The sequence below is a fragment of the Leucopleurus acutus genome (assembly GCF_964270905.1).
Source record: "Leucopleurus acutus genome assembly, chromosome: 2".
NCBI classification, from domain to species: domain Eukaryota; kingdom Metazoa; phylum Chordata; class Mammalia; order Artiodactyla; family Delphinidae; genus Leucopleurus; species Leucopleurus acutus.
This window is the reverse complement of record NC_139143.1, coordinates 193,191,731-193,213,547: the sequence shown is the minus strand read 5'-3', so window position 1 is coordinate 193,213,547 and position 21,817 is coordinate 193,191,731. Positions and strand designations below refer to the sequence as shown.

Here is a 21,817-nt window from a genome sequence, read left to right as displayed (position 1 = left end):
GGCTGTGACCTGGTGACCTGGGCAGACCCAGAAGACTTGGTTTGAGACCCTCTGAGACCTGCAGCTGCCGCCTCGCCTGATGGGGCATCTGTCCTTTTCAGAGGAAAATGACAGGGATTAGCAGTTTTGTGACTCAACTATCGTTTTCAAGTCCCAGGATGCGCAGGGCCCTCCTCAGAGAAGCAGCTGGGCCCTGCAGGAGAGGGAGGGGTCTCCAGGACAGCTCTGGCTGCTAGGGGGTAAGGTGAGGCCACCCTGTCTGAGGACCCCCCAGGCCTCGGCTCAGCTCCTAGATGGGGAGGAGGGTCTGAGCCATCCCGGGACCCCAAGGAAAGGTCAGGAGTGGAGAACTCAGCAGTCCTGGCCCTTCTGCCCGTGTTCAAGGCCTGAGCAGTCCGGTCTGTACCAGGACGGCATCACCCCAATTCTGGTAAGCGCCTGAGAAAATATGATAAATCCCCTACAAATGACGTTTGTCAGACAAGATCATATCTGTTGGCCCTTCTGGAAGCTGGGCCAGCCCGTCAGGCACCAGGGGGCAGCTGTCTGCCCGAGGGGGGCTGCCACCCGCAGCAGCAGGAAACCAGAGGCAGGGCTGTGTGTAACAAGAGGCGAAAGCGCCGGCGGGGTTGGGGGCCTGCGTCTGCTCCCCTGTCCCTGAGGCTCCGGAAGGCCCCTCCCGCACAGGCACTGGGTTGCCGCGAGCTTCTGTAACCGGGCGCTGCGGGGGAGATGGTTTCTATCTGCTCGCGGTAGTTTCCTATCCTCTTTGAGCAGCTCGTCACATTTTTCATCATTTGTCTCAGCTCACACAAGTGACGCGCGTCCAGGGGGCAGAGGGTCCCAAGCAGAGTCCAGGGGCTAACCTGGAGGGCTGTGGGGCAGGATGGGGAGCCAGGTGGGGCCCTGGAGCAGGGAGGAGCCAGGGTGGGTGCCTGTGGGCCCCCCGGGGGGTGGGGGGAGCTCTGGCGGGGTTTCACACGGGAGGGGCGGTTGTCAGCAGAGACAGGAGTGGAGAGCGTGCTTAGCGGCAGCAACCGAGGAAAGTGAAGGTGACCAACCTCCTTCCACCCACCCGTCAGCTTTCAGAGGTGGAGCCACCAGGCTGGGGGCAAGGTGGGGGGCTCGCAGCTGGGAAGTCTGGGGAGGAAGCCCACGACCTTCGACCTTCCATTCCCCAAGGATCTGGCCCCTCCCCCAGGCCCCTTCATCAGGTCCCTTAGCTTCTCTGCACAGCCTGCACACTGCCCAGGGACCACAGGCCCCAGGCCAGTGGTGCCTGTTTGCTGCCCGTTTCCAGGGCAGAGAGGACGTATTGTGTTCACTGCTGCAACCCGAGATCTTTCCAAGAACACGTGGATGGTTCGGTCTCCCCTTTGCCCCCGGGCGGTCCAAGGGACCAGCCAGGGTTCAGAGGTTTGAGGAGAGGTGGGAGGGCCTCCAGGGCAGCTCCGCGGAGAAAGCCAGCCTGAGAAACTGGGGGGCGGGGGGGGGCAGCACACGTGTCAGGGGCGGACCTTTGGCCGCTGTGAGGGCACTGGCCTGTGGGATGATGCCCAGTCCTGGCCCACAGGTGGGTGAAGGGAGGTAGCAGGCTGGGAGCTCAGAGGTGTGCATCTTTGCCAGGTCCACCGGTGGGGGGCCTCGGGCTGTCGCATTTCTCTGCTCCCACCTCCCACCCCCACCCCACGCCTGACCCCCCGCCCAGCACCTCGGTGGTCTTTTATTTCGGTTAGTAGTAGCTCTTAAATCTATCAGAAACCCCGAGGGCGCAAACTATGGGCTGCCTATGGGCTGTGGAGCGTTTCCTCGCTGGCCCACGGCTCTGGCGCTTAGATGAGCCGTTTAAGCCGCCCACCTCGCCTGCACGGAGGGGCGCTGTGGGGGGGGAGGGGTGGTGGGCCACAGCCCACGGCTCAGCCCGGTGTCCCCAGGGCGGGCTCGGCCCCAAGTCTGTGCAGCTGCCAGAGCAGGGGCTGCCCCCAGTGCCAGGCAGCGGGCCTGTCCGACCACTCAGCCTCGTACAGCCCACTCTGGTGCCCACGGACGCTTGGGTTTCCCACCTGGGAACCTTTTCACATAAAGCTGCACATTTTGTTTGCGCCCAGGGTGGACGAAAGGTCAGCCCAGTCAGAAGCCTCCAGTTTCCCTGAGGGACTCGGGGGCCCTGCAGGCATCAGTGGGGGTCCCAGGGTCACCACACACTCAGGTCTAACAGGGCGTGGGGCTTGAGAAGAAACAGACGCTCGTGCCCTCTCCTGGGAGGGGCCCCAGAGACCCTGAGGGGTTGTCCTAAAACCCCCTTTGGGACCAGGGCCTCCTCAGGGCTCCCTCCCACCCAGCAGCCCCTGCCAGGCCTTCCCAAGTAGCCCCAGAGTGGGTGCATGGGGTCCACCGGGCCGGGCTAGCATCGCGCTTGCCAGGCAGGGCTCGCAGCTCCCCAGAGTGGGTGCGTGGGGTCCACCGGGCCGGGCTAGCAGCGCGCTTGCCAGGCAGGGTCGCGGCTCCCCAGAGTGGGTGCGTGGGGTCCACCGGGCCGGGCTAGCATCGCGCTTGCCAGGCAGGGCCCGCGGCTCCCCAGAGTGGGTGCCTGGGGTCCACCGGGCCGGGCTAGCATCGCGCTTGCCAGGCAGGGCCCGCGGCTCCCCAGAGTGGGTGCGTGGGGTCCGTCGGGCCGGGCTAGCATCGCGCTTGCCAGGCAGGGCTCGCGGCTCCCCATGCACTTATTTTGGCTGCCACGCTCCCCAGAGGCGCTGGGAGGTGCCCAGCGAGCAGGACAGCAGCCCCAGGTCTCTGAGGGAGCCAGGGGAGCCCCTACCCCACAGCCAGCCCCCGTGTGTGCAGCCCTCAGACCACTGGTGCCCAGTCAGAGGCCCACATTTGCCAGCGTCGTTTATTGGGGCCACCCTGGGTGGGGAGTACGCACAGCATACATAGCAGGGCCCAGGGTGCCAGCCCAGGAGCGCCTAAAACGGCACAGGGCGGGGGGACAGGGCGCCAGGGTCCGGGGGTGACGGGTGGGGCGGCCTGCGTCTGGGGGCCCCGGCCTGCAGAGGGGCGCCGGCTTCTACGCCAGTGGGCGTTGCTCAGATCTTGGCCAGGCTGGAGTTGGCATCGGCATGCTCCTCTTGGATGGGGGTCCGGAAGCTGTTTGCCCCTGCGGAGGAGGAAGGGGTGAGGGGTGGGGGGCGGGAGGTGGGCGGGGTCCCAGCCTCCCGCAGGCAGCGCGCTCTGGGGCCCACCGAGAGCACTCACCGGGGGGCTTGGGGGCGTTGGGCGTCGGCCTCCAGGCCCTGTGGTGCAGGAGCAAGGCCAGCGCGGCAGCCACGGGGCCAAGCAGGCCCAGGCCCAGGCCCAGGCCCAGGACAGCGGCCAGCTCAGGGCCTGCGGGGAGGCAGGGCCCTCTGGGGTGGGGTCCACCAGGGAAGGAGTCCACTGCAGGAGGGCCGCACCCGGCCAGCGGGCAGCTCCACCCACCCTCCCCGCCACCCCACCCCCCTTGGGTTGGGGGAGGGCCAGGCCCCCTTACCCTTGGGGGGCTCTGCGTGGGGCGTGGAGGGCCCCTGTGAGGCCCTTGGCCAGGTAGTGGTGGGCTGAGCGGGGGTGGACCGGGCTGCGGGGCCCTGGGTCTCCCAGGCTGGTGTGAGTCGGGGGCTCCTGTCCTCACAGACAGCGTCCGAGCTGTTGCTGGCCGCCTGCAGTGTTCGCTTTCCTAACGAGGTGCAGCTGAGCGGGGCAGGGGTGTTGATCAGGCCAGAATGTCCCCCACCCCACTCGTCCCCCACCAGTGGGACGGGCCGAGAACTGGGGCAGGACCAGGGAGATGTGAGGGGTGACAGGGGTCCACAGCAGGTCACTCAGGCAGCATCAGAGTCCAGCCCAAAGGCGGCGAGGAGAGAGGCCAAGGTCCCTGCCAGCCCCCAGGAGCCTGGGCCTCCCCCGGCCTCCACCCCCTTCTCAGCCTGCTTCCCACACCCGCTCCCCTGACCTGTTCCCGCCTGCACCCCTCTCTCCCAAACCCCTGCCTGCTCTTTTCCTACCCCCACCAGGTCAGCTCAACAAGGACGGGGGCCTCTCAGCTGTGAATGAGTGAGGGTCTCACACCCTCCCGGGCCTGGGCTGGGGTCTCACGGCCTCCCCGCTCCAGCCCAGCAGGAAGGTCAGTGGGAGGAGGCTGGGTCAGGGCCGAGCAGGGGTCGTGGGGGCGGGGCAGGGACCAACGTCGGGGGGGTGGGGGTGCTAACATGGGGGGAAGGGGTCACGGGGTGCCGGGCCCCGGAGCTCCCAGCCAGCAGCTTCCTACTCCCAGACCTGACCCCTGGCTCCCAGACCCCAGGCCACCCAAACCGTCCAGCCCCAGGGACACTCACTTGGTCCAGGGCTGGCAGGCCTGGTCGTTGCCCGGGGAGAAGTGTCCTGGTGGGCACGGGGCACAGTCTGCAACAGAGTCAGCAGGCTCTGCCCATCTGCCACCCCTGGGGGGCCCAGACGCTCACCCCCCAGGGCCTCCAGCAGCCCCTCTCTGCCTACATGCCATCCACTGGCCACGACCTGGGAGCCCCCCAGCCCCTGTCTTGGCCTGACCTGCCTGGGGGAGAGGGCACTCGGCCAAGCCTGGGGTCGGGGTGCTGAGGGGAGGTGACAGCGTGTGAGGGACATGCTCCTTCCACATGGTTCCAGAGGCACCCCTCACCAACTCCACGCTTGTAGCCATAGCCGTCCTGGGGCTGGGTGCCCGGCCTGCAGCCGCAGACCGTGTCTCTCGTGGGTGTGCATCTCTGCTTGGGCTCGCTCCCACTTCCTGGGGGTCGGGTAGGGTGGGCGCAGTCAGTGGGGAGGCCAGAGACACAGAGCAGGCTGGGGGACCGAGGCTGAGGGTCTGCAGCTATCTCCCCCGGGCCAGCTGCCCCCTCGCAGCCGGGTGGCCTCTGGTCCTCTCCCATCCCCGGATGCCATGTCCCTCTTGGCCACACAGGCCCAGGGGTCACCCCGTGGCAGCTCTGCCTGCTCTTCCCACCCCTCCTCCAGCCTGCTCAGGACCCTCTGTGGTCCTTGACTCTGGGTCTCACCCACTCAGCCACATGGCCCTGGCCCTCTGGGAGGGGGAGGAGCCCCGTGGGTGGCCTCAGCTGACTGTGGTACTCTGGGGCAGGGGAGGGCAGGCCCCGGCGTGGTCTGGAGTTTGCTCCGAGGCACCGTGTGAAGTGGGTACCAGCGGGGCCGGGGCGCCTGGCAGTGCTCACTCTGGTTGCACTGTGTGCAGGGCTTGCAGGCCTCGTAGTTGACTGCCTCGTTGTAGAAGCCGGGCTCACACGGACGGCACACCGTGTCCCGGGCGTGGTTGCAGCGGCTCTCCATCCCATAACCTGCCACGGGAGGCCGGGCTCAGAGCTCCCCACAGCCTGGCCTTCCCCACAGCAGCCCCCGACCGCCTCTGGCTGGCCCACCATCCCATCCCAGGCGTGGCTCCAGGTCACCCGCTTGCCCTAAGTCCACTCGCCCCACGGTGCCTCACCATGTGACCCCATCTGTAGGTCCCTGTGTCCCCTGACCCCGTCTCCTCATCCTGGGTCCCTGTAGGCACCCCTCCCCCACTCCACGTCCAGGCCACTCACCTGGCTGGCACTCCTTACAGCACCTGCTGCCACTGGGGTAGGTGTCCCCAACACAGTTGAGCTGGGCCGCAGCGCCCAGCGCGAGCCCCAGGAGCAGGAAGGCCGAGCCCGGCGCCCTGGGTGGCTGGGCTCCCACGCGCATTCTCGGCTGCTCTCAGCCCCACAGCTCGGGAGTCTGGGGTTTTTCCTTGCAGGATGTGGCTATAAGGGCTGCGGGGGAGGGGTGGGGAGGGCAGGAGGAGGGGACCAGGAGGAAGGAGGCCCCAGGAAGCACTGGAAGGCAGCCTGTGTCCCGGTCCTGGGCTTCTCTTCTGCCCTGGGCGCCAAGGCCCCCAACCCCGCGATAACGGCCGTGGGCCTCAGGCTCGGCCCAGCCAGCAGCTGCAGTGTGCAGATCCGGGGCCTGAGTGAGGACCCGCAGCCCCCTGACCCCTGCCAGGGCCACCAGGCCAGGTCCTCCAGCCCAGCCGGTCTGCACTGACCCCTCCCCCTGGACCCCTCCCACTCCTGTCTCACAGGAAACTGGAGCCCCTTCCGCCAGGCATCCTGGCTGTCCCCCTGCCCTGCCCAGCCTGGCCAAGCTGCCCAGACCGGGGTGGTCTTGGGATCCCTCCACCTGGCTCACTCCTCCTGGGCGCCCCCCTCTCTGCAGGGCAGAGCCCTGAAGAGGAGCGGGGGGCTCACCCTGAGGCCAGTCCTCACCCCTGCCCCACAAAAGGGTGCCCAGAGCACATGGGCGAGCCAGGGCAGCACACTGGGTCAGGCATCAGGTGCAGGGGGAGGGCTGGTGGTGTCCAGGGCTCCAGAGCATGGTCACTGGCCCAAGTGTCCAAAACTAGCTCGGACCAATGCCAGCAGCCCTGGTGGGTCAGATGCCTCATGACCAGTGCCCACAGTGGGTGCGCAAGCACGTGAGGGTGTGTGCTGGTGTGAGAGGGAGAGAGCAGCTGAGCATCCTTGAACACAGCAGGCATCTGAATCCACGTTAGTGCCCTAAACCCACATGTGGAAGCGTGATCCCCGTGCAGCTGTACTGGGAGACCGGGGCCTCTCAGGAGGCCATAAAGGCTGGGTGGGGTCACAGGGTGGGCCTGATCCAGTGTGACTGGTGTCCCTACAAGAGGAAGAGGGCAGGGCACAGACACGAACAGGGCACGACCACATGAGGACACAGGGAGGAAAAAGGCCTCAGGAAACACCAACGCTGCCCACTCCTCGGTCTCTGGACATCCAGCCTCCAGGACTAGCAGAGGGTAAACGTCTGTGCTGCAAGCCACCTGAGCAGACCGAACACGTGCTGCTGGGCAAGCCCTGCCCGGTGCCCTGGGGGTGGCGTGTGCCTGGGAGCGTGCACCAGCCGTGTGTGCAGCACGCATGTGTGGCGCTGGCTCCACATGCCGGGATGTGTGCTCCCATGAGCACCTGGGCATGTGCCTTGGGCGGGGTGTCCCGTGAAGACAGACTCTCCGCTCTGCCCCCTGGCCGGGCAGGGGCTATCTTCCTAAAAACTCTGGAGGCCATGCCAGGCTCTCCCTGCACCACACCCACCCCAGGTTTAGGGTGTTCCTGCAGCACCACTGGGACAGGAAAGAGAGCTCCCGTGTCCTCAGGACAGGTGGGGAGGGCCTTTGTACCGGCCCCCCGTGGGGCACGAGGGAGGAGCACAGGTGCCCACGCACACACATGCACACATGCACGCACACACGTGTGCACATGCTCCCTCTCATGCAAAGCTCTGATCCTGGTGGCCCAAGGCAGGGAGGCCGTATGGCTTTGGTGCTTTTAAATCTGAACCACGAGACAGGATTATCTGCTTAATGGTTAACCTGAAGCTTTGGCGGTGGGGGGGGGGGTGGTGCAGGCCTCCCGCAGTGGCTGGAAACCCCCCACCTCCTGGGGGCACAGGTAGGATGTGGGGCTCCCTGCCCACCTGCGGGAAATTCCGCCAGCCAGCTCCGCCTGCGGGCAGGGGCCACCGCAGGGTCTTCGCCCTCAGCCTCCAAAGAGAGGGAGGGTCCATGGGGGAGGGGCAGGGCTCCAGGCAGCCTGCTGTGCACACTTGTGTGTGCGTGTGTTGTGCCCCGTCTCCCACTGACAGTGAGAAAAACTATTTTGAGACAAACCATAGCTGCTGAGGTGGAAGTAACTCGGGGTCTGGCGGGCAGCACCCCATGCCTTACGGGGGCCATGGCAGGGGAGGCCGCCCGCCCCCTGCCCAAGGCCCCGACTCTGGGCAGCGCACGGGGGCCGGCCCGCACCTCTGTCCCAGCGTCCCACCTGCTGGTGGCCACCCACCCACACGGCCAGAGCCACGGGCCCCGCCCTCCCACCCCGCCTTCTGGTCGCAGTTCTGAAAAGCCTTTCCTCTTGTTTGTCTGGAAACCGGCCCAGATTCTGCGGCGGCCCCTCCCCACGCTGCTCGGAAGCAGGTCACGTGGGCAGCTCAGGGCAGCCTCTCTGCCCACCTGGCCCGAGCCTCCAACCCCAGCAGGGCCTTCAAAGGCCCGTGCGGACCCCCTGGCCGGGTGAGCCGTCCACCGAGGCACCATGGGCCACGGCTCAGGGCTCTGAGGGGGGCCCGGCGGGGGGCCAGGTTCGTGGGTATGTAGAGTGGAGACCCTCCCTTGTCACTTAACTCTCACTGCCCACACCCCCCCCAGCCCGCACCCCAGCCAAGCCAGCGGGCGTGCCAACCCTGGGGGAAGGGCCCGGTGTGGTGGTGGGACCGCGGCCGGGGGGACCAGGTCTCACCTCTCCCGCCAGAGGCTCCTGACCCCCCAGGTCGCCCCTCCCCGCCCCCCCCCCGCCCCAGGCCAGGACTCTGGGTGGCTCTTGGGGACTCCCCCAGTTCTCTGCCCCCAGCCCCGCGCCCTGGGGGCCCAGGGCTCGTCCTCAGAGCCCCCTCCACCCCAAACTCCCACTTCCTCCCAGCCCGTCCCAGGTGGCCTCACCCAAGCCTGGACTCCAGCTCCTGACTTTAAATCTGCAGCCCAGATCCCCAACTCCCGCCCTGCAGACGGCCCCTCCCTGTCCCCCACCAGGACACCGTCCCGCCTGGCGGCCCCGTGTCATCCTCCCCTGTGTCGCAGGTGACCACCGGCGCTAGCAAGCCCCTGCTCTAACCAAACCGCCCACCGCAAAGCTTCAAGTGGAAGCCGCCTGGCCACAGACATCCGAAGTCGTCTACGTGTTTTTTTTCCCACCAAAAAAATGAAGCTGGGAGAAAAAGGAAACTATATTTCAAAGTAAATTAATGTGATTCCTGTCACCAGTATTAGCGTTTCCTCGGAGACTGAACGCCACAGGGCCGGCGGCTCTCACGGCCCCTTCCCGACCCCCCAGCCGCCGGCTGCTGGTTTCCAGCAAAGCCTTCATCTTTCAGTTTTCAAGGAAACGGCGGGAGCTGCGTATTTCCCACGGTGTGGCCAGCCCGCAGGCCCTGATGTGGCCGGTGCCTCTGGCAGAAGGGCTCCAGTTCTCGGAAGCGAGAAGCAGTGGGTACGCGGGAATCGCGGGAATCGAGGCGCCGCGGGAGGGACGGGACGGGGCGGGGTGGGGGAGGGGTGGGCGCGGCGGCGGCGGCTCAGAACTCCTCGTGCACGCTGCGGGCGTAGTCCACCAGCTTGCTGCCCGTGAAGAACTCGCTGTACTTGAGCACCTCCTCGGGCTCCAGGCAGTGGTTCTGGTTCTCGTCGGCAACGGCGATCATCTGCTTGGCCTCGTTGAGGGCGCTGAACTCGTTCATGGGGTCCATGTAGTCCTGCAAGGGCCCCGGCTCAGCACCGCCACAGCCCATGCCGCCCCGGGCCAGAGGCATCTCCTCACGTTCAGCCCGCATCCGGCCACGCAGCCGAGACCCCCCGCCCGGAGGACGCCCCATGCAGGCTGGCACCCCTGCCTCAGCGGGGCTGTGACACCACAACCAGCTCCAGGAGGTGAGGTCTTGCTGGAAATACTCCGTGAGCTAGTGGGACAGAAGCTGCGGGGCAGGGAGGTGGGAATGTTCTAGAACGTTCTGGAAGGTGGGTGCCAGGCCGGAAGTGGCTCAGGGACAGGCAGCCTGCACCGGCATGGGTAGCTCCACGCCCACGGAAGGGCAGGACAGGGGGAGGGCTGGCCCTGGAGCGGGGCACACACACACGGACCGGCTTGGCCGCCGGGGCGGCAGTGCTGAGGGGAAGGAGCTCCTGAACCGGGGGTCCCGCCGCTATCAGCAGGGATCAGAGAGCTCCGGCTAAAATGAAATGACTCATGCAGCAATGGGGAAAAACAAGCCCCACGCAGCACCTACACGCGACACCAGTGAAGACACTCCGAGGCAGGAAGCGGGTCCAGCGGCGCACAGCCTTCCCGCCCCAGCGTCCGGCCAGGCCGACCCCGCTGCCCAGAGCAGCGGGCCCCACACCCACCTCCAGCTCCGCCGCGGTCACGATCCCGTCGCGGTTGGCATCGATCAGCTCCTCGAACTCTCTCTTCCTGTCTCGCACCCAGCCGTCGTCCACGTCCTGGCCCTGCTGGTTCTCCACGGTGCCCACGGGCAGAGAGATGAACTCGGACAGCGAGAGCTTCTTGTCACCATCCTGGTCTGCGGGACACGGGGGCAGACGTCAAGACTCCAGCGGGCGCGGGACCACTGAGGCCACTCCGGAGAAAACTCAACTGACGGGGCTTTGCTGCCAGGTTTTCAGTTTGTGCGGTTTCGGCCTGACCCCAAACAGCGGCCGTACAGCCCCCGCGGGCCACCCAGCCCAGGACCGGCCCATGCTGACCTCCGCGGCTGGGCCTCACCCAGGTCCCGGATGATCTCCTTGACCATGAACTGCAGCATGCCGCGGCTGTGCTCGGGGTGCAGGAACGACAGGAACTCGCTCTCCGTCAGCAGCAGGTCCGGGGGCGGGTTGTCCGCCTGATACCAGCGGTCTTTGAGGTTCTCCAGGACTTCCTGTGCTGAGAGAGAGAGGCGCATCCGTGAGGACCCACGCACACGGGACCCCTGCACGCATCCAGAAAGTTCCGAGACACGCAGCCCGAGTGCAGGGGGGGCCAGCTCAGGATGTGGTGGCACGCGGGGCCAAGGGCCTGGCCCTCGGAGGGGTCCTCAGCCCCCTGGGGCGCAGATACACAGACGCCCCAAGATGCAGGTGCAGACCCTCAACTGAAACAGACCCCCCCCCACCACCCCGGACACAGACCCCCTTAGACACAGCCCCGCCCCTGCTCGTTCCCGGGAAGCGGGCGCCGGCTCTGTGGGAACAAAGGCACGACTTGCTTCCCTTCCGTCTCCGCCCGTGCACTGTCCCGGGCAGGGCTCTGAGGGAAAACTCAGTTTCCAGATATGACTCACGCGTCCCCTGTGCGATCCCCGCTACCCCTGCCACTGTGGGAAGGCCCGGCGAGGGGCCCTGGGGCCGGTGGTCGGTGACGGGCTGGGTGTCCAGCCAGGGAGCGGGGAGAAGCCGGCACAGCATCCGCACCCTCACCCGGGGCCCAACTCCAGCTTCCGGCTGGGAACAGGGACGCCGGGCCCGGCCCGGTCGCGACGGGGAGAACCCCACACAACGCCTGTGGCCTCACACCTCGTGCCTTCTGACAGAAGGACAGAAGAGCCGTGGCAACTACAGGATCGCCCACTGCCTACCTGCCCGGCCACGGGGACAGGAGTGGTGGGATGGGCATGGGCTTGCCTTGCCGTGTCTACCCAGAGCCTGCGAACGCGACCTGATCTGGGAAAAAGGTCTTGGCAGGTGAAATTAGTAAAGGTTCTTGAGACGAGACCACCTGGGATTCAGGTGGGCCCTAAGCCCCGGTGTCCTTGTGTAAGAGGAGATGAGATTGGAGAGCAGTGGCCACAAGCAGGGACGCTGGCAGCACCAGAAGCTGGAGGCCTGGAGGGACCCCGTCTGCAGCACAGGGGACGGCGGCCCCGGGGGGCCACGTGAGCTCAGCCCCCCCCACGCTCTCCCTCCTCTGGGACCCTCGACAGCCACTTTTCATTTCTGATCCCCCAGAGCTGCTCACCCCCCTCCCCCACCCCAGACTCATGAACACACGGGAGTGAGGTGAGGGCTGGGCGGATGGAGATACCATGAGCTCTAGATCCAGGAAGAACACGTCCTGACCCCACACACACCCAAGGGAAAGGGCGCTGAGGACAGACAAGCAGGCACAGACGGCCAGCAGCTACCCCAGAAGCCAGTGCTAAATCTCCAGTGCTGGCAGGAGGAGGACAGGGGCCCCCCAGACACCTCTAAAGGACACATTCGGGGGACGGTCTGAACCCAGGACAAACAGTGGAAACACAAAATGGAGACAAACATAAAAATGGCCAACAACCATTTCAGGAAGAAAATAACATCCTATTTACAGGCTTTAAAAAACAGCAGAGGGGCTTCCCTGGTGGCACAGTGGTGAAGAATCCGCCTGCCAATGCAGAGGACACGGGTTCGAGCCCAGGTCCGGGGAGATCCCAAGTGTCGCGGAGCAGCTAAGCCCGTGCGCCACAACTACTGAGCCTGCGCTCTAAAGCCCGCGAGCCACAACTACTGAAGCCGCACGCCTAGAGCCCGTGCTCCGCAACAAGAGAAGCCACTGCAATGGGAAGCCCGCGCACCACAAGAGGAGACCCCGCTCGCGGCAACTAGAGAAAGCCCGTGCGTAGCAATGAAGACCCAACGCGGCCAAAAATAAATAAATTAAATAAATAAATAAAAACCAGCAGAACCAAAATCCTGGGTGACACCACACAAACTAGGAAGGAGGCCTCTATACTGCCCAGAACAGAGTAAAATGGTCTTGACTTAGACAGTCAACGATGGACTGAGAAGAAAACAGTAAAGCTGTAAGATACGAAACCCCTGCCCACAATGCGCAGCCCCCATGCGCACGCCTGGAGAGCTGGGTGCCCCATTCACACCTGTCAGGCCGCCAGGTGGGGTCATGTGACTGCTAAGAAAAGGAAAGTGGGGCCTCTAAATCCCACACTAGCAGAGGGAAAGATGAAAGGAAAAAAAGAAATATCAATAGAAACAGAAATGAGCTTAACCCATCTATTACCAAGAAATTCAGGCTGGCGCACAATACAAAGCTAACCTCTACGTAGCCCATAAAAAACAAAACGCTTTGGAAAAACCAAGTCTCAAGGGCGGTTCACAGGTGAATTCTACCAAACATGTGGGAAGGAGGCCATACCAATCTCCACAATCTCTTCCAGAGGAGAGAGACAGAGTGAACACTTCCTAACTCATCCTCTGAGTCCTAACACTAAAAGCAGAAAGGACACAAGAAAACTACAGACTGATGTCTCGCATGAATATAGACACAAAAACATTCAACAAAATATTAGCAGGGGCTTCCCTGGCTGCGCAGTGGTTGAGAGTCCGCCTGCCGATGCAGGGGACACGGGTTCGTGTCCTGGCCGCTGAGCCTGCGCTTCTGGAGCCTGTGCTCCACAACGGGAGAGGCCACAGCAGTGAGAGGCCCGCATACCACCACCACCAGCACAACAAAAAAAAAAACAAAAAAAAACATATATATACATTAGCAGATTAAATCCAACAACATACAAAAACAATTACACGTTACAACCAAGTGGGATTTATCCCACATAGGCAAGGTTGGTTCAACGTCTGAAATTCAACTGATATTCACATCAACAGGCTAATGAAAAGAAATCACGTGGTCGTATCAATAGATGCAAAAAAGCATCTGACAAAATCCAACACCCATTCATGACGAAAACTCTCAGCACGCTAGGAACAGAAGGGACTCGTCCCCTTGATATAGAATACCCACTAAAAACCCACAGCTAAGATCATAACGGCGAGAAAGCCGAAGCTTTTCCACCAAACTCAGATTGAAAGCAAGGATGGCCCTTCTCACCACTGCTCTTCAACATCGCACGGGAAGTCCAGCTGCTGCACTAAGACAAGAAAAGGAATAAAAGAGACACTGATTGGGAAAGAGGAAATAAACCGTTTTTGTTCAACGATGTCACGACCGCCTACGTAGAAAACCCGAAAGAATCGACAAGAAACTCCTGGAGCCACTCAGCAAGCACAGCAAGGCTACAGGAGGGAAGGCTGCCATACAGAAGCCAATGGCTTCCCTGCACCACAGCAGGGAACAAGCGAAATTCGGAACTAAAAACTAAAGAGCACACACAGAAACAAGGCGCAGATCGCAACCTGATGGCAGACGAGAGTCCAGTGCCAAAAACACCAACCCTGACAGAGAACCGTGGCGCCCACAGCACGTCTACACACATAACAGTAACGAACATCCCTGGACCAAAGAACACAGTGCCAGCCGTCACAAAGCAGACGCGGGAAGGGCCACAGACACCAGCAGGAGGCCATGACGCAACCCTGACGGCCAGGTGCACGTGAGACAAACAGGGTAGCATCACAGGCACAGAGACGTCCCAGTAAAAATCCGGCACTCACGTGTCCATCAAGAGAAAACGACACACTGGATGACAATGGCAGGGACGACCCGCCCAGCAGAGACCGAACAGGAGAACACAGGAAGCACACGGCGCTCTGACAAAGCCCCCAACGAGCTGAACTCGACATCCGGCTGCGAACGAACCCCGGGGAGGGACGGGATGGCACAGAGCTGGAGACAGTAACCAGTGAAGGTCACGAGAACTCTTCAGTGGTGCTTCAGAACTCAGCTAAAAGGCGTCAAATTTTGTACCAGGGAGACGGGTTTTTCAAGGAACGTCTCTGAAAAGCTAAGGGGAGAGCCGGCTGGGACTGCGGCCTCCAGGCACCGCAGGCAGGAGCCCCCCCGGCCTTGCCGACTCCCGGGGTCGGACCTCGTCTGGCACCGAGGACCTGTCCCAGCCGAGACCTGCTTCTGGTGCGTCCGCCACCTCCTCCCCGGAGCTCAAGCCCACCTGAGGCCGCCGGCTGCACCTACCCACCCAAGGCACCTGGGGGATCCTGGGGGCTCTGCCTAGCGGCCCCGTGGGAGCACCCGGCTGTGGCCACACCCGCCTCGCCCCCTTCCCTCCCGGCGTCTGTGCTGTCACGCGCGCCACGCTGGCCACGGGAGGCCGAGCCCTTACTCTCTTCGTCGATGTTCAGGTCCCACTTATTCTTTATCTTATCAGCAACTTCTCTCTCATCATGGCCTTTGCTTGCCAAAAACTTCACCTTGTACTCATCCCATGACACATGGCCTGAAAGAGCAAGACAGCTTGTTAGGAGGTTTAACAACGAACGCTTTTTTTTTTTTTTTTGCCCGCGCCGTGGGGCACGTGGGATCTTAGTTCCCCGACCAGGGATCGAACCCGAGCCCCTTGCATTGGAAGTGAGGAGTTTTAACCACTGGACCGCCAGGGGCATCCCAACACTGAACGTTTTAAAAAGACGTATCTAGTTACTTTAAGCCATCAATCCAAAATCCTGGTGCTAAGGGCATCTGTAGAGGCAGGGGCAGCAAAACACGGCTCCAAGCTTCACGACAGAGCCTAGCCCCGTGGTCCCCGCCTGCACGGCATGCTGGCATCTGTCTCCCTGGCAGCACCTGCAGACCCCTCCTGCCTCTCACCTCCTCGTTCCTGGGCCCTCGGCCTGGAGCCCCGCCCCCGCACACACCTCCAGGCACCGCCCTCCGCCAGCAGCCTCAGGCCACCAGGGTCAGGGCGAGGTTGGCCGTACCGTCACCGTCGGGGTCCACAGCTCGGAAGTGCGCCTTGCTCTCCGCGATGGCCTCCTGGAAGTGCTCGGCCGTCTTCTCCATGATCCAGCGCTGCATCTCCTTGGCACTGATCCTTCTGTCGGTGTTCAAATCCACCCTGCAGGCCCACGAGACGTGTCAGGCGAGGCCTCCAGCACCCCGACAGACGGGTGTACGGACAGAAGGATGGCCACAGGCGTTCTGCAGGCAGCCACAAAACCACCACGAACAGCAACACATCCCACCCAACGGTGACGCAGGAGAAGTCGGGGGGATGTGGGGGACACAGTGGGGGAATCAGGGAGGACGCTGGGCAGTGTCACTACCCCATCCGTTTCGGGACCACAGCGAGGGGAACAAGCCTCCCCCCTGCCGCAGGACGGGGTCCACAGACCCACACACCTGGGACTCACGAGGAGTCCCTGGTAACAGGGCTGGAGCTCAGACACTGGAGCACAGTCGTGTCTACTCGCACAAACACAGCCAGTGAGACAAAGAAACAGCTGTAGGTGCAAGTGTGCCGGCAGCTGTACACTCTGCACACACTCACGTGCATATGTGGGTGTGTGCATGGCTAGTGCACACCAGTGGACATGGGTCAGAACACATGTGTATGCACGGGCTGGCACACACACACATAGGAAAGGACTACAGGCAAGGACACCCCAGCAGCAACGCCCACACCCGCTGCCAGGTCCTCGTTTCTAAATCCCACTCTCCCATGAAACGAACCAGCGCTCCCCAGAGAACTGGGTGATTCTAGGGCTGAGGCGGGAACACAACAAGATGAAGGGAAGCTGGCGTGGCTGGCAGTGCAAGAAAGGAAGGAAGCGCTCACAAGGGGCGGGGGGTGGGAGGGATGGGCAACGACAAGGTCCTGGCGGCCAAGGCTGGAACGAGGTGGGCAGCCAAACCGACAGCGCGGAGCTGCGTCCCCACCAAAGTGCAGACGACACCCACGCGTCCATCCTCCTTACGGGAGTCCAGACCACACGGTGGGTCTTCCCCAGAGCTTCGCTCCCACCCCCGGGAGGGTGGGCTGCCCCTCTGAGTGGCTGCCAGAGAGACGGGAGGACAGGACAAGGAGTGACACTCCTTGGCAGATCCCCCCTGAGCCAGGTGACCAGGCCGACAGCCCCCGTGATGTCGTGCGGACGTCAGGTGCCCTGATGTGATGTCACGAGAGCGCCACCTCACCTCTGGGGTCTTCTTTCCATAAACCACAACCCCTGTCTAACCAGGAGAAAACACAGCAGACAAAGCCCAAATCAGGGACACGCTACAAAACACCTGAGTGGTCCTCCCCAAAACCGTCAAGGTCACGAAAAAGTAGCCTCCCAGATGGGACCCCGGGCAGAACGAGGACCCTGGGGCAGCGCGTGACCTGCAGCCTGGAGCGCGGGGAACAGTAACAGAGCACCGTCGTGTCTCAGTTTCCACAAGTGTGCCTCGGTCTGCATCTTTCTGTTAACCTAAAACCACTCCAGAATAAAAACCTCACTTGAGAGGTGCTACGCAACCTAGGTCTTGAGGCTACGTGTTTGATCTGCCCCGGGCAGGGTGCAGGGGAGGCAACAGCAGCTGCAGGGGGCCCCACAGGGCCCACGGTGGCACCTCCAAGTGGGACGGCTCTGGGGGGGGTCCGACTGAGAAGGTGAACACGGGCTAGACGCTCCCCGATGACAAACCTGTTAGACACGGGACGTATAAGGAAGACACGTGACATGGGTGGATGCAGCCGCGCAGCTGCAACGGCCCCAGGAGCCCGGTTTTCTGCGTTTCCCGGTGATCTGCTCTCTGCACCTGAACCCCACTCCCACTCCCAGAGCAGCTGCGAGGGAGGCTCTGTCGCCACTCCTCCCCACTCCGGGGGTCCCCTCGGCCTGGTGCACGCGGCTGCCCTGCTGATCCCTGGAAGAAGCCACGTGCCCTGTGGCCCCGCTCACAGCTTCCTTCCCGGCTTCACGAGACAGTGAGGTCTGGGCGCCGGACAAGGTTTCGGTCACTTCAGCCGCTGACAACGATCAGTTCCTCAAACTGAAGAGGGCACATCCAGGGGGCCAGGCGGCCGGCTAGGCGCCTCGGGGGGCCGCCGCCCCGCCCCTGGTCCCCCACTTCACCAACGGGGATGCTGCCAGAGCTGGTCCCCCGGCCGCGTGACCCCTGTGTGCACGCACAGCCCCCCACGAGAGAGTCAGTCTCCTTTCTGGAACCAAGAGCCACCCATCGTGCGTCCTGGCACATGACCCTGGCAGCCACCGTATCGCCAGTACCGAGCCTGAGACCAGCCAGGCCGGCGCTGAGGCAGAGCCCCGGACCAGCCCATGGCCTGCGGGCGCCTAACCCACAATGCGTGCAGAGAGCAGACCCATCGGGCCCGCCTGGTGTCCCCAGGCCAAACCCCTCCCCCTCCCCACCACCTGCCCCATGGGCCCTGTCCGCCCATCACCTCAACCTGTCGTGGCTCCAGGCCAGCAGAACAGTACAGCCCTGTCCGCACACGCTCACTGGAGCGCTGATGGCGGCGCGGAGCCGACGGCCGACCGTGCCCGGCAGCAGCTCCGCGCCCACGGGCCCTGCCTCTAACTGGCACTGCGACCAGTCCCACGGGCAGCAGGGTGCTGGCGCCTCTGCCCCACGCAGCCCTCCCCACGCCCTCTGAGCCCCCGCCGGACACAGGGCGCAGGGCTGCTGCCTCGCGGCTCCCACGCTGCCAACTTCCCAGGAGCTCGTGTTACAGCACCACCTCCACAGCACGTCACCGAGGGGGGCCTCGTCACCTCGGCGCCGCGCAGAGCCAGGACTGGACCAACAGGGAGGCCGAGGCCAGCCCCCCACGCCCCCCCACAGGCCCCAGCAGCACCTACTTGGAGAAGATGGCCATCAGCTTCCTCCGGCTCCTCCGGGGCTCCGCGTCCTGTTCAAAGCCGTCCGTGTCCTTGCCCAGGAAGACCTCCTGGTGGAAATCCCTGTTGAGGTGCCCATCCATCTCTAGCTTCACCCCGTTCAGGTGGTCCGGAGGCAGGATCTCGTTTTCCTCCCTGCTACCCACTCTCTCCCGAGCGGACGTGTGGTTGGCGGGCCGGGCGGACGCGTCCATCAGAAGGACAGCCCCCAGGAGCCAGAGACAGCGAGGGGCCAGGCCACAGAGGGGAGCCTGCCTGGAGGTCATGGCTGCCGGGGTCTGCGCTGCAGGATGGCCTGTGAGTGTGGCCGGGAGCTGGGGAAGGGGGGTGGCAGGTGAGGAGGTGGTGATCACAGCCCGCCTACCACCCAGGGCAACGCGGGAGGCCCCACAGACAGCACAGCTGCCTGCAGCCAGCAGCCTGAGGCTGCCCGGTCCCAGCCAGCACTTAATGGTCCACGAAGAGGGTGCAGAGCCATGAGATGATGGAGCCCCAGCAAACACTTCTCTAAAGAGACGTTTACTTTGTAACACGAAATAGAAGTCCTTGGTTTCCAGGACCTACGCTGGGCATCCTGTTTTCTCCTTCTTCCACTCCCCCCTCCAACTACGATGAGGTGGCCCTGCCTCAAGGTACGCCCTGCACCGCTAACCCTGCCCCTTCTCCAGGCCCACCGAGCTGCCCCCAGCACGGCTGTCCTTGGAAGCTGGCCCCAGAGTCACCATAACTCACTCTCCAGATGCCGGCTCAGCGCTCACGAGCTCCGGGACCTTGACGAAGGCACCTGCCCGCCTCAGCTTCGGCCTCCCCGCCCCAAGGCTTTGTGAGGGCCTGGTGCCAGCGAAGCCCAAACCCACCGGGCAGGGCACCACCCCTCCCCCTCCCCACCTCCACGACCCTTGTGCACACACATGTACACACGTAAACACAGCGTGTACACACACACACAGGCACACACACACAAGTGCACTCATGCACATACACGAATGCACACACATACACAGGCACGCATCCACACGTACGCCCACGTGTGCTCACACACACACAGACACAGGCATCCCTGCTCACGTTCACACACGAACACCGAGAAGGCCAGAGTACCCAGGAAGTCTGTGACCCTGGGCGTGCCCGGGCTTGGCGGTGAAGGAACAAGGCCACCCTCTGTCCACGTCAGGGACCCCAGGGCCACAGGCGCTCACACCCAGCACTCGGCCACCCGGCCTCTCCCACATCTGCTGCCCACCCCGGGCCGCCTGCCTTCCCGCCCCCACGGCTCCTCCTCCAGGCCCCCCCCCCACTTCCCCACTGCGCTCCTCAGGACCTTCTTGCCCTTAACGTGTTCCTCTTGGAGCTTGTCCACCCAGCAAACGCCTGCCGGCCCTCCCAGGTGCCGCGGAGGCCCCCCTCCAGCAGGCCTGACAGGGAGCAGCGGAGGGAAGCCCCCCAGGCCAGGGTGGTGTCCAAGGTGAGGCACAAGGGGTTCGAACCACGGTGCCCTCCATCAGGCCAAGCAGGCACCTGTGCTGGCTGGCAGCGCAGCCCAAGGCCAGGGCCACAGGCCCTCCCCGGCTGGCAGACGCCACCACTTGCTTCTCTGATGCCTCTTCTGTACCCTGCGCGCTCCTGACCAACGCCTCCCCTGGCACGGGGACACCTCAGTCGGTCTGACAAGGACAGGGTAAAGGGACAAAGCAGGTGACTAAACAGTTAATCCCACTAAGGGATCATCCATGAAGAAGAACGTGTGGGAGACCCCTGTAAGTTAATGATCACTCTAGAAAGCAGGTTTGCTTAACCACAAAACCAAGCAGGCTTGCTTAGCAACAAACCACGCAACATAAGCACAAGACATGCCCCGGGACGATAAAATGGGGGAATGAGACCCACATCCTGCTCGCTAAGGTCAGTAAGTTAATGGTTCCTAAGACACGCTCCTCTGCGCAAGCTAAAAACAAAAATATAAGGACAAGGTGGCGCTACACTGAAGCCTGAGATGATTTCCCATATTTTAGTATGTGTTACCGCCTTTCTGCTCATTTCCACTGCGCCATGACAGTCCCAGTTTGACCGCGTAGGGACAAGAAAACTCCCCCGCCCGACAAGGAGGAGGAACTGGTGATGGAAGGGTGACGTCTACTCAAGAATGAGGAAGAAGGTGGTCTTCTCCCCTGCCCATTTTCCTTCCGCTATAAAAATGTAGCTTAGTTCTCAGGGCAGAGCTCCCCGCCTGCCCGCTTGTATCTCTCACAGGCGTCCTACAGTAATAAACTCTTTCCTTACCTGTCACTCTGCTGCTCAGTGAATTTTTTCTGCGCCGAGACAGAAGACCCTTCGCTCTACTATCACCCGAGACGCGTTCCGTCGGTTTCAGGTCCTCTGGGCCCAGGCGCTATCTGGACCCCTGGACGAGATCCTGCTCTCCCAGCTCAGCTGGCTCATTCCTTGGAGGCGCAACTCTCACGGAAGGGCCGCCTTACGTCCCTCCTTCCGTGTCTGTGAGGGCCTGCACCCTCCCCACACCCACGAGAACCCACCAGCTGTGCTCTCTGCGTGGTCACCGTCCCCTGAACCACATTTACTGGAACTTCCACTTGTCCCTCTCTGAGGGCACCGCCCCAGCACCCATCACACTGTCCACACAGCAGGCCTTTCTGCTCTGCCACGATGCATATATTCCCCGAGCCCACAAGCAAACCAAGACAACTTCCTCCTGGCCTTAACGCCACTCTGCTCACTGGTGGCCATAAACACCGAAAAGACTGGACTTTTCTGGGAAGAGCAGTCAATCCCACATTCTGCTTATCTTGATAGGCAGTACAGGGAATGTTATTTACATGATATTCTGCACAAAGAGTAACCCCCAAATAACCGTGTAGGCATCAGAAGGTCGGGCACTTCCTCCCCTCCATTCACAACGTTTCTGTACCGTGGTGAGCACAGGAGTCAGCCGTTCACTTCCCGCCCCAGGGGAAGAGATTTCAGAGCAGGGTCAGCCCCGCTGACTGGGGGACCCATCACGGACTCCTGGACAGCCCTGGTGCCCGCTCTGGTGAAACTAGTAAGAACATCGTCGTTAAAACGCAAACACTTTTTCTAAACGCTCCGTCCTCGGCTTCAGGAGTCGCACACGGCGTTGGCAACGACTGCCCCGGGCCGAGCCGGGTGTCCCGGGCCTCACCCGGACTTCGGACCCTCCCCACCCCCCGAACGGCGGGGCCGCGGCCGCCGACCCGGCTCCACCGACCCCCGACTCCGGCATCCGAGGGGCCGGGCCAGCAGCAGATGCCGGCCGCCCGAGGCCCCGTCGGCCTGCGGCGCGCCGCCTTCCCGCCGCCCCGGGGCCGGGAAGGGGCTGTCACGTCCTGGGACCCTCACTCACCGGCCTCCCTCGCCGCACCCAGGATCCACCGAGCGCGACCCGAGCGCCTGCGACGCCTCCAACGGGCCACCTCTTAGGCCGCGGCCATCACTCTTCCGGGAAGAGGCGGGTCGCAGGGCGGTGCGACCTCCCCGCGCCGATGCCGGCGCCGCCATCTTTCCCCCGGGCGGAAGCGGCCTCACCGCCCTCCCGGGCGGCCAATGAGGAGCGTACGCGGGTCCACGTAGCCCGACGGC

At 63.4% G+C, this 21,817-nt stretch overlaps 2 protein-coding genes across 2 annotated transcripts; both read right to left on the bottom strand.

Annotated features, from left to right (window-relative positions):
• Window positions 1-3,086: 3,086 nt before the first annotated feature.
• On the bottom strand, window positions 3,087-5,757 carry TNFRSF4 (TNF receptor superfamily member 4; the record flags this gene model as incomplete). The annotated part of the gene is made up of 7 exons (XM_082833017.1): window positions 3,087-3,157; window positions 3,256-3,384; window positions 3,530-3,726; window positions 4,371-4,437; window positions 4,694-4,801; window positions 5,244-5,366; window positions 5,616-5,757. The coding sequence occupies 7 exons, from the start codon at window positions 5,755-5,757 to the stop codon at window positions 3,087-3,089; spliced, it is 837 nt and encodes a 278-aa protein (XP_082689143.1).
• A 3,075-nt stretch (window positions 5,758-8,832) lies between these two features.
• Window positions 8,833-21,679, bottom strand: SDF4 (stromal cell derived factor 4). The gene is made up of 7 exons (XM_082832922.1): window positions 21,582-21,679; window positions 18,164-18,516; window positions 15,278-15,414; window positions 14,683-14,796; window positions 10,404-10,562; window positions 10,025-10,200; window positions 8,833-9,375 (listed from the first exon to the last, which is right to left on the bottom strand). The coding sequence occupies exons 2-7, from the start codon at window positions 18,466-18,468 to the stop codon at window positions 9,199-9,201; spliced, it is 1,068 nt and encodes a 355-aa protein (XP_082689048.1). The 5' UTR covers window positions 18,469-18,516; window positions 21,582-21,679; the 3' UTR covers window positions 8,833-9,198.
• Window positions 21,680-21,817: the final 138 nt, after the last annotated feature.